The 12,425-nt window shown below is 45.2% G+C and overlaps 1 protein-coding gene across 5 annotated transcripts in view; it reads left to right on the top strand.

The window, feature by feature from the left end:
- Window positions 1–12,425, top strand: part of GNB4 (G protein subunit beta 4) — a 541,779-nt gene that overhangs the window by 213,213 nt on the left and 316,141 nt on the right. For all 5 annotated transcript variants that reach the window (XM_069213078.1, XM_069213079.1, XM_069213077.1 and 2 more), the window contains one exon: window positions 6,262–6,369. In XM_069213078.1, the coding sequence (XP_069069179.1) occupies window positions 6,313–6,369 (57 nt within the window). In that variant the 5' untranslated portion in view covers window positions 6,262–6,312. The remainder of the gene's footprint in view (window positions 1–6,261; window positions 6,370–12,425) is intronic.

The following is a 12,425-nucleotide window of genomic DNA, read 5'->3' as shown; positions in this document are numbered from 1 at the left end:
ACACATGCTGATCACTGGATACTTCTGAGTAGTACCCCAGATTCCCCAGCTGTCTGCTGATTTCCCCCAACCCGACCCACCTCGCAGTCTAATCTAGTCCATTGAGGTCATCAAACCAGTGAGAGCAGATCAGGTTTCATCGTGGTGTCCCTACCTCTGGTGTGATTCTGATGGGAAAATGAGGTTGAATTACTCAAGGGGAAAGGTGTGTTGGGACCATGCAAAGCAGACATTTTAGAAAATGGAGAAGCGTTTTTAAGGGAGAAAAAACTGCAACTAGAGCGATAGAAAGGCACTGGAAAAGGAAATTGGGGAGTGAAATCACATGAACCAAAATAATCTGATAGAGACTTCTAGCCTCGGATTCCTTACTTAAGCATAGTGGTTATTAACTTGTGGTCCGGCGATGCCTGATTGGGGTCTGCAACTGCTTAGACATTTAAATAATATTAATAGTTTAATGGCATATAAGCAAATAAGGAAGCAAAATGTAAAGTTAAACATTTTAAAACATTCCTCAAATGTGAGGTAATTTGAAATTGAAGGCTAAAAAGTAAGTTGTTACCTTCAGATTGATATGTGGGAGCAGCCAACAGAATATTGTAGATACAGTGGGCAGCCTCTATTGAATTTAGAAAAGCTCCAACCTTCCGATTACAATTAAAATGTGTTTTTTTTTATTTATTTTTTTAATATAATAATTTATGACTTCAATAAAATATATCACTGTTTATTTGTTTGCATGCGTGTTTCCATATTTGTATCTATTGTTTTGTGGTTCACATCATGGAAATTGCTAAGCCTGGGATACCTGGATTACAAAAATGACTCAGTGGGGGGGTCCCCTGAATCCAGTAATGATTGTTGGTCCACAGAAGTCAAACATTTAAAAACCGCTGCCTTAGACTAGTCACCAGACGTCACACAGGATCTGGAAAATCTTGAGCAGTACCTTTGCTAGCTGGTAGGTACCATCATTTGGCTCTAAGTGACGTGTGCGTTGCCTATGTAGATGCCACCCCAGCACGCTGACATCAGTTCTTTTATTTCTGCTCCATCAACGTCGATCCGGAGAGAGTTACCTCTGTCCACTTTTTCAGCAACCATTTTGTTTTTAATTAACATTTTTTCGTCCCATTTTCAACTTTGTCTCCTGGTCTGAAGGAGATATTACCTAAAAAAAAAAAAAAATCTGTTTAGTTTAAACCTAGTGAATCTTGTCACTGGCAGATGTCGGTGACAAATCCCTGTCTGGTGCCTGGAGCTCACTATGACTCCTCGGCCTGTGAGGACTGCTGCCCCATGCATCCCAAGGCGCTGCAGAAGCAGTTACTAAATCGGCTGGTCACACAACGCCAGTCAAATCTGCAATGCTCTACGTCCCAGTCATGTGGAAGGTCTGGGGCCCGTTACTAGAGCTGTTCCATGCCCTTGTCATCACATTTAAAATTGTTGGGTATGTACCCCCCAAAAATTGGAGAAATCCAGGACGTTGCAGCGTTTTTTCAACTACACTGTTCTGGTCCAAGTCATCAGATGAGGCTCGGGAACAATGTCAGTGTCTCCACTCGTATGCGCCAGCCGCGTAGCTTGCCTCTGGGTTTGCTCCGAGCCACCCTGAATTTCCCGAAGTGACGAGTCCCCCCAGCACCAACCCACATACATGAGTTTTGTGATGCCATGTACCTCATTTGTGGGTGGGCAGACTCCCCTGGAATGCCTTTGGACCCTCTGGGTTTGCCGGATTTCCCTGTTGGATTTCAATTGGCTGGCCTGGCTTTGGCTTCAGTTGGGCCTCCTGGAACCGGTGCTAGATTTGCACGGGCTTCACCTGCAAAATGGCAACCTTCTCGGAGTCAGTATCAGTGATGTTAACAGCTCCTCCCCAATCATACCTGATTCTGAAACAGAGCTGGATCGGCATCGCCCAGCGTCTACTCCGGCACTGGTCGGAACTTGACCTTCTGAGTTGGAGCCAGGCTGCCCTTTTTCAAAAGGTTGGGGATAATCTGAAGATGCTTATGGCTGCCAGAACCACTTACAAGAGCCTGAGAACAAATAGTATGATAAACTGGCAGGTGCCAGTGGTCAGGAAGAAGGGGCTTCCTTTGACTTGTGATCAGGAAGCCGATAAGGTCTTGAACCTTACTTTGCCCTCAGTGGAAGTCTGCATGAACATCTTGAAAGAGGTGCTTCAGCTTGGGAGTCGCACCAACAGATCCTCTCCTCTCTTTTGATAAAGGCCTCACATATGTCGTACTCTGGGCCTAGGCAAAGCCCTGCACAGGGACTCCTGTACACAGGCCAATTGGCCACTGGCACTTTCCAGGAAACCCAGCATTTTCCACCCATCAACCAACACGAAGAGTCTGGCTGTGCAGACTCTACCTCCAGAGTTAACTGGCGCATTCCCTACCACACCACCAGATAGGTAATCTAAGAAGCTTGGATACTTTTCGGCGAAAGGATGTTCTGTTCTGCCAGCTTTGCCTTGCGTTTGGTGAACATGGCAGGCCCATTGGGCCAGTGAATCCACACAGATCAGGATTCGGTTGTGCAAGTGCTGCCTATGGTCTCAGAAGATGCCAGAGGTATACTGACCCAGGCTACTGCAGATGGCAGGGATGCAGCAAAGTTCACCATCTGTGCAGACTCTTTACCACAGGCTCATTAAGCCGAGCGATTGTGTTGTTAGTGGCACTCAGATCTCAGCCAGGCGTAACACCTACTGGCTTTTCTGGGATGTCCAGGCATCCCTTATGGACATTCTCTAGAATGGCACCATCCTCTTTGACGATAAAGCAGACTCTGTATTGAAATGCTTTAAGGGCAGCCAGGTTACTGCCCGGGTGTTGGGTCTCTCTACTGCCCCCCACCAACTCCATTCTGTGTAAGCTCCCCCTTCCCCCCCTTTCTGTGGGTACAGTATGGGCTACCAGCCATCAAGGCCTACAGGCACCCAAGTCCTTTCGTGGCTGGAGACGGCTCACATCAGACTTGTGGGACACACAGCCAGAGGTCTATCCAATCTGCGATCACCAGCCCCACCCTCTGCATGCCATAGCCTCATCACCAACTTGTGCCACCAGTTGGTGGGATCCAACATCACCTGCACTGCTGGCAGTCCATGACATTGGACAAGTGGGCACTCCAAACTGGTCAGTGGACTTAGTTCATCCCTTTCTTAAAACCCTACCGCCCATGCCACCTGCCACTAACCGGCTGATGGAGGACCACCTCTCTCTGCATTTCCTATGCATGCTCTTTTGGCTGAAGGAACCATTGAGAGCCTGCCAGCATCAGAAGTGGGTCGTGGTTGCTATTCCCCTACTTCCTGGTGCCCAAGAGGGATGGAGACCTTCAACGTATTTTAGACTATGCCGTCTCAACTTCTTTCTAAAGGAGAAATTCAGGATGCTCACATTAGCTCAGGTTCTGTCTGCCCTAGACTGGATGGTATTGCTGGACTTGCAGGACGCCTACTTCCACATACCCCTCCTGCTTGCCCACAGGCGTTACCTACAGCTCACTTTGGGCCACGAACATTTTCAGTTCATTATGCTCCCTTTTGGCCTCACCAACTCCCCATGAGTATTCACCAAGGTAATGGCAGTGGCTTCAGAACATCTTTGGATGTCCGGGTTTATGATTTTTCCCTACCTCGGTGACTAAGGCGGAGCTTGCTCCAGACCCTAATTTCCCAACTCCAGACTACGGCAGACCCCCTGCATTCGCTAGCGTTCATGGTCATCATCCTGAAGTCACCCCTCACTACCTCTCCGATGCTCCCTTTCATCTGAGCTGTTCTTGGACACAGTGTAGTTTGGGGCCTACCCTCCAGAATGGAGAGTCTGGTATTGTTGATCTGTCTCAGCTTCTATACAGGATTTCGGTGAGACTGTCTATGGCTGCTGGGCGCCTCTCTGCATTCTGCTGGTAAAACATGCCCATTGGCATATGCAGGTTCTGCAGCTAGAACTGAAGTCCCAGTGGGTGCAGTATCTGGAATCTCTCCGACCTGGTCCAGATGTCAAAGGGAACTGCAGAAAGATCTGCAGTGGTGTCTGATGATCAGTGATCGAGGCAGTGACTAACCCTATTTCCTTCCCCCACTCAGAGCTAACTGTAAAGATAGGTGCGTCACTTCTGGGTTGGGAACAGAGGACACTTGTCTCCGGTAGAGTTTTGGCTCCATATTAACCTGTTGGAGTTGAGAGCAATTTGCCTGTCTTTGAAAGTCTTTCTTCCTTCCATCGAAGGAAGGCTGGTTTAGATGTTCAGACAGAGTTTGACTGCCCTGCATAAATCTATGATGTCATTCTGTCAGCTAGGCGCCCCTCAACCAAGATTGCATATGCTTGCCATTGGGTCAAATTTATGGCTTGGTGTGCTTCCAAAAATGTTCATTCCCCTCTCTGCACCTTTATCAGAAGTGTTATTTGTTCTTTCTTTAGCCCGGCAAGCTTTGTTTTTGGCACATTTAAAGATTACCTTTTGGCCATATCAGCATTTATGCAGTTGCTGAACCCGGTCCTCCTGTTTAAGTCACCTTTATGACTCATTTCCTAAAAAAGACTACAACACAGCCCCCCCCCCAACCCAAAAATAAAAACCTTCACCATTCCCCGGCAGAACTTTAACCTAATCTTGACATTCTTAATGTGTTTGCCCTTCATGCCTCTGTATAAAATTGCCCTCTATGACTTCTGACCATTAAAACTGCTATTTTAATGTCCAATATGTTGGCCAAGAGGGATAGCGAACAGCAGGCATTCTGTATGCATCTTCCACACACAATTTGTTTTCCAAATAAACTGGTTTTGAGAACACAGGCCTCTTTCCTGCTAAAAGGTGTGACCCATACTCAAGTAGGCCATCACACTACCGACCTTGTTTTGCTGTGCCCCACCCTTCCAAAGAGAAGAGACTCCATCACCTGGACCCAAAAAAGCATTTTTGTGCTGTATAGATTGTTCCAGAGTTACAGGTGGATGAACAACAGTTCACTAGATTGCTCAGGGAAAAGAATGGAAAGGTAGAGTAGAAACAGATCATCTTAAGATTGATTTTGCTAAGCATTAAAATCTGCTGTGCACGGGCCTCAAGGCAACCACTTAAGGGCTTGCTTTCTCAATCCACCAGAGCCAAGGCTGCGACCACTGTCCTGTCCCCGACATCTGTCAGGCTGTGACGTGGGCATCTCTGCATGTTTACCCTGGACAATTAGGTCTATCGTGACTGACACTTTGCCTGTTCAGTCGTCCAGGACGAGTTGGACGCATACCTGCCTTTGGGTAGGTATTGCTTGGGTTTCTATTCTAAGACAAGGAATCTGTGGTTAGAAGTCTCTATCATACAAACAAGTTACTTCGGTAACTCCTTATCTAGTAGAGACTCTAGCCGTAGATTGCTTACTGACCCTCCAGTTCTGCTAACAGATTTCTCTGCATATTGTGACCCTTGTAGGTCCTTAGTGTCTGAACACTACTCCATTAGCATTCTGTTGTTGCTTTCCGCTTCTGTTGGGAAGTGTCACCAAAAGACACTGATGGGGTGACAATTATATAGGCACAGCTCACATCGCTTCTGGTGCTGATGACACAAAGCTGAACACCACCTCCTAGCTGTGTGTTGGAGGTACTACTCAAGATTTTTCTGGATCCAGCGTGATGCCTTGGACATATTCTATGCTGAGTAATCTGTGGCTAGACATACTCTACCAGATAAGGGGTTCCTGATGATAAGTTACTTCTTCATCAGCAACGTAAGGGAGGTGGCTAGGGTTCATGTCATGCAGCCCATAGCAGCCAATCTACATGTCCAAGAAAACTGGTGGCCCGTTTAATTTGCTTACAAAGAGCTGGTAGAAACGTTTGGGAGGCCATGAAGGAGAACAGGTAAAACAGAAAGGCAAAACGTGCAAGGGAACCTGGAGCCAAAATGTAAATTAAATTGAAACAATAGTTAACTCTAATTTTATTTTAATATTTTGAATTCAACAAGTTTAGTACTTCCAAATGAGAGGTTTGACATTTGAGGTTTGGCTCTTTTGTCTTGGTTATGTATACAAAGTAAAAAGAAATGAGTTGTACATGTGTGCCCAACTCTCTCAAAATTGTTGCTGGTTAGTGAGAAATGAGTTTTCAACTATAATATAAGCTTTTGATTCATTGAGATCGTTTTCATGTTGTTTTTGAGATGCTGCTCAAAGTTCAGTCTGTGCGTTACCAGTACGTTAACAAATTTTACCTTTATTTACAGATTTATCATCTGTGTTGTAACAACATTTAACATCAGCATAATCTTGTGAGAATGAGTGAACTTGATCAGTTGCGGCAGGAGGCAGAGCAGCTGCGAAATCAGATCCGTGTAAGTCTTTCTTTTACTTCCTCTGCTTCATATCAGTAGGACAGTCTTAGGAAAACCACTTTTGTCATTAAAATCTTATGTATTGTGCTCCTTTTCTATGCTCTGTCAAATTAAGTTCAAATTATGTTCGTTTTCTTGACATTTAGAACAGTATTGCAAGTACAGTATGACACCCTAACCATAATTTTGTTGCCATATTCATAGCACAGGCTGGAAGGCGAATTAGGCAACCTGGCACTTCTACACAAAATGTACTTCATACCATTAAAGTGGGTATGAAACTGAATCATACTTGGTCATAATTATGGTGGTAAGGTTTCAGGGAGATACAACAGATGGCAGGCAAATGCAGATCCTCTCATATCATCTTTTAGTTTAACATTCTTGTGAAAAATGGCTATATGTTTCCATCATCCATTAAAGAACATCTTTATGCGAAGAACCACATGCTTGCAGCCATGTACCATTGCTCTATGTTGAGACATCATTTGACTACAAACCTTTGGTGGACCTTTCCCCCTTTGGGACAAAGGCCCAAAATGCAAATGCTCATGGATTTGCTAAAAATCGGGCCGTCCTCTACTGATTCTTAGATACTGTATCCTCTTAGGATTTAGGTACCCACACACATGTCCATATCCGTTGTAACAAGCCACTTCCCACATCTGGGGCATACATTTGTTAAAGACTGATACATATTCAGGGGTGTGGAATTAAATAAAATATCTACTTGTCCAAGGCACATGTTGCTTCTTAAATCCAGATGTCCTGTAAAAAAAAAATCAACTTGGCCTTTTGATGCCATATGGTGCGGCGACAAATTATGGCAGCAGTTTGTGTTATGTAAGAGCTCTTATAATAGTCTCTCTGATTATTCCAGGGCTAATATTATAGTAGGGCTTGAATACTAGGAATTTCAAGCCCTACTATAGCAATTTCCTTATATTGCCACCTTTCCGGCATATCTACATACTGGGACTAGAGGAAGCATTAAGCAATAGTTCCAGGGCTGGAATGCCTTTGAGTCTGTGCAAATCGACCATCTTGTGTGTTTTAAGAATTGTCACCCAGTCTTCTATACTCTTTTTCCATTGTGAGAAAGGTTGGAAATGTACTCCTGACAAGGGCAGAAATAAAAGTTCTTCCAGGGTTGGGTAAAAAGTAGTTGGAGGGAAAGTGATCTTGTAAGCACTAAGTAGATTTTCACATGAGCAAATCTACACGTGCATATTGGTCAACCAATGTTGGATCGGTTGGCTTTGCCAGTGCTCGTTTATTTTCATGTTTCCCATACTCTTGTTGAAAATGGTTAAAGTGATTTTCCATTATGAATATTATTTGGAAATATTAGCATACAACAACACATTTTACTAAATCACGCTTCAAAGAAATAGTACCTAAAATTTCACAGTAATTTGGCGTAACGTTTTTTTTCCTACTTGCATTTGTTCATTTTATTTTGAAAGCAAAGAATCCTCAATCTTGCTTAAAATCTTCTGCAAACATTTGCATCTAATCAGAGCACTCAGCGCATTATACTTGGCCTCAAATTGTTAAACTTTTCAAACGTGTACACTTTTTCTTTCTGGAGTAGTGCACAGAACTTATAATGTTTAATTAGAGAGCTCACCCTAATAATAATGGCTTCGCATTAATGAACCATAAATATAAGTTCAAACAGCATTAACACAAGTACACAAATATTACCTCAACTGCAGATAGTTCCCTTCCCTGTAAACCGGAAGCCAAATGTGTTTGTGCTGTAGGTGGTTGGGCGTACTTGTCCCAAGAACAAAATAAACATGAAAATGTGTTGTCCTTGACCCCAAACAATATGTCCTGGGCGTTGGGCTATAGGAATTCCACACCCCTGATATTATGTAGTAACATTGGTTAAATGTGTGAATTTAATTAGGACGTTACTGGACGTTTTATTAATGTATGCATATCCAATGACCTGTTCCTTCTCTGTCAGGACTTTGTTGCTTTAGTGATACCATTTGAATCATGGTGCTAAAGTAGGTTTGGGGAAACTGAGTGCAGTGCCCATTGAAACACAGATGAGCAGCCATTTCACACATTGACATTGGTTGCCGACAATAGCCCCTGGGATACACAATTAGCAGGTTCCTTGTTTCGTTTAGAAACCATCACTATGAGAGTTTCACTCACTGAGTCTGATACTTCACCTTTTAGTACCTCAAGCTAAGCCTTAAGTACTTGATCAACAAGTGCAAGCAAATTGTATTGATGAAAACCAAATTATGTATGGGGTCATAACACCTTGCAAGGATTGAGGATAGAAGTTACTTTCTAGAAATTGGCATTTCAATGCTGACTCAACGTTGGTCTGACTTCGACATTTGTCGACATGTGTGGCTATGATCCAGTGGGTTCTCGGGCAATGTCCACGCCTACCTGATTGAAATGTCATTCAATGTTATTCGGGGTCAAGGCTGACTTGGCACTTAAACGGTTTAAAGAAAGTCAGGCTCTCTGGACCTCTCTGCTGATCCTTGCCAGCAACACTTTTCAATGTTCTTTTTGTGGCTTTGGCAGAGGCATTCCCCATTCTTTTCCACCTAAAGAGGGGACCTCTCAGTCCAACACCACCTCAAACACACTCACATAGACCACCCTTCTGCCAGGCCCCTTTGGTATATCTTTTCAGGATCACAGCCACCAGATGGGTGGCAGGATCCGCTGATTCTGCCTGGGTTGGCAAGCGATCACTTTGAACAGGTGAGTCTTAAAGATTATTCGCAAAGGCTATACCTTGCCTTCCTTTCATTTTCACCGCTCCTTCCACTGTCCACCCAATAATTGACGAAAGGTCATCTCCATTTCGCTGCAGGAAGTGCCAGCCATTTTGGCAAAAGGAGAAGGTGCCTGCTCCAGAAGTAGGACATGATTAGTATTCCTGTCTAGTACCAAGAAGGACGGAGGCCTTGGACATGTTCTCAATCTGATCCCTCTCAATCTCTTTTACAGAAAGAAGTAATTCAGAATGCTCATCCTGGCCAACGGCTTGTCTGTCTTCAAACCTGGACCCCTGCAAAACTAATTTTTCCATATTGCCATTCTACTGGCTTATGGGCGCTACCTGCGGTTCATGGTGGATGAGGAGTATTTTCAGTTTGCTGTAAGCCCCTTTGGTCTCACCAACACCCCTTGGGTGTTCACGAAAGTGATGGTGGTGGTAGCAGCGCACCTTTAGAGGTCAGGGACCAAAGTCAACCTGACTCCCTCTCAGGCGCTCCCTTTCAAATGAGCTGTTCTGGATACTGTGCAGTTTCGGGCCAACCTTACTGACTGAGGCTGATGGACCTTATGGCCTTCTGCATCCTACTGATAGAACATGCTTGCTGCATAGGTGGGCTCTGCAGTGGGACTGGAAGTGGATGCAGCATCAGGGCAATCTCTCTGACCTAGTCCAGATATCAGAGGGAATTGCAAAGGAACCGCAGTGGTAGCTGACTGACCATGATTGAGTCAGTGTCAGACTGCTCTCCCTTCATCAACCATAACCAACTACAGTGAAAGATGTATCACTCCTGTCCTAGAGTGGCTGCCTGGGAGAGGTGGAAATCAGAGGAAACTGGTCTCCAACCGAATCTCAGTGCCTCATCAATTTGATGGAGCTGAGAGCAACCCGACTGGCATTGAAAGCCTTCTTTTCTTGCATCAAGGGGAGGCTAGATCTAGTGTTCATTGGCCACACCACTGCCGCGTGGTATTGAAACATGAAGGGCTGGGTGGGGTCATGGACCCTGGATTCATAATCTTCTAGGCATTGATGCAACGTATAAAAAAGAAATAGTGGGCCCAATCTACGGAGTGAGTTACTAAATGATTTAGCGGTCATCTAATTAATATTTTGCAGGTTGTTCTACGTCCCCCTGAGATTCCCTATTTTGTGAGCTGACCTAATAGTACATAGGTTGCTTTGCATAGTCACACTGGATTCCCAACAGGTTGGTGTACAATTTAGGTCTGCCTTTTGCAAATCCGGTCTTGGTACATCTGGCCCAAGGCTTGAAAAGGCTGGTCTCCTTTTTTAAAACTTCTTGACTCAACTAATACATGGCCATGTATATGAAGCAGTGGCCCACTTTGTGCTCAAAGTCAGTATTTTACTTATTTTCCAAATGGTTCATATGTGTATATGTAAATTGCAGTTTCACTAGCACCATCAAGGGTATCCTGGCACTCCAGAGGTGTGTGCGCCTAGCTCTGCCTATGGTAAATTGTTTAATTAAAAAGCCAGGTCTTCAGCTTCTTGCGCTATTCAAGACGAGAGGGTTCGGCTCTGATGTGGAGTGGAGGTGGTCCCACACTTCAGGAGTGATGTAAGAAACTCCTGTTGTCCTAATCTTGTTCTGTTTATGCACGTGAGTTGGAGTCCTGAGGTGTCTGGATGACTGGTGGAAGGAGATGCAACTGTTTGGGTAGGTGAGGCTTGAGTTGTGTAGTGCCTTGAATGTGTGTGTGTGAGGAGATTGAATTGAATGGGTTTGCATATTGGGAGCCATTGTTGTTCCCAGAGGTGTGGTGTGAGTTTTGAGTGGGAGGTTCAGGATGAGCCTTGCTGCTGAGTTATGGTTGGCTTGTAGTCTTCTAGTGAGTTTGGGTAGGTGAGGCTTGAGTCGAGTAGTGCCTTGAATGTATGTGTGTGAGGAGATTGAATTGAATGGGTTTGCATATTGGAAGCCATTGTTGTTCCCTGAGGTGTGGTGTGAGTTTTGAGTGGGAGGTTCAGGATGAGTCTTGCTGCTGAGCATCCGACGGAAAGTTCCCTTCCTAGCTCTCCACGTCGACAAGGACGTCACAATAGCACGGCTCCACGTGACTCCGTCTGAAGTCACCATGCCAATAAGAGGTCCTCGTCGGCGTGCTGATGTCAGTTTCCTTTTTTCCGTGCCTTCAACGCTAATGTTTTTTTCCTGGCTCGTTGGATAGTGTGTATCCTTGGTTGTTACAATGTCTCCTCTGAGAAAATCGGGTTTCAAGCCTTGTAGTGAGTGTGGGACATCTGTTGCTACAAGGAGACATGTGTGGCTGAGGTCCTCCTGATTCTCCACGGACGTACAGACCACCTTACTTGACTTGCCCTTCGATGGTGAACGGCTGTTTGGAGAGAGAGCTGATTCTACCCTTGAACGTTTTAAGGAGAGCCGAGCGACTGCAAAGTCCTTAGGTTTACAAGCTACCCCTGCTGCTCTGTATAGGTCCTTTTGCAGATTCAGAGGGATTGGTCGTGGGGCGGTGTTTCGGAGGTCCCAGTTCTTGGCCCAACAGCCTGCCAACCTGTCTTATCAACCCTTTAGAGGGTGTGGGAGGGTTAGAGTTAGAGGGGCAGTCCAGCAACACCCTTCTTCGTCATCCTCTTCCTCTGGTGGACAACAGCAGGGAAGGCAGCCCTAGTTCTCCCAACTTTATCGAGCATGCCTCTCCTGTAGGGGGAAGGCTTCATCTTTTTTTCCGCAAGTGGGAGTTGATAACAGCAGACTCCTGGGTGTTGAATATTGTGGAAAAAGGATATGTTCTCCCCTTTCAGGAGCTCCCTCGTCCCTCTTCTGTTGTTGCAACAGGAGGTTCTGACCATGTTATCAAAGGGTGCGATAGAGTTGGTTCTGGAGCAGAAAAGGGGTCAGGGTTGTTATTCAAGATATTTCCTGATCCCCAAGAAGTACTGTCGTCTGAGGCCGATCCTAGACCTGAGGATTTTGAATTAGTTCCTCAAGCAGGAGAAATTCAAAATGCTGACTCTGGTACAGGTACTTATGGCGTTGAACAAGGGGGATTGGATGGTGTCTGTCGACTTGCAGGATGCGTACTTTCACATCTCTATACTCAAGTCGCACAGGAAGTATCTCCGGTTTGTAGTGGGGTCGCAACACTACCAGTTTGCGGTCCTTCCGTTTGGACTTGCTTTAGCTCCTCGAGTCTTCACAATTGATGTCAGTGGTTGCAGCACATCTCAGGCGGAAAGGGATAGCGGTATTCCCTTACCTGGCCGATTGGTTGATCAAAGCCAAGTCTCTGGAGTTGGTGCT

The sequence above is a fragment of the Pleurodeles waltl genome, chromosome 11 (genome assembly GCF_031143425.1).
Source record: "Pleurodeles waltl isolate 20211129_DDA chromosome 11, aPleWal1.hap1.20221129, whole genome shotgun sequence".
Taxonomy (NCBI): Eukaryota; Metazoa; Chordata; class Amphibia; order Caudata; family Salamandridae; genus Pleurodeles; species Pleurodeles waltl.
This window is presented reverse-complemented; position numbering and strand designations above follow the sequence as displayed.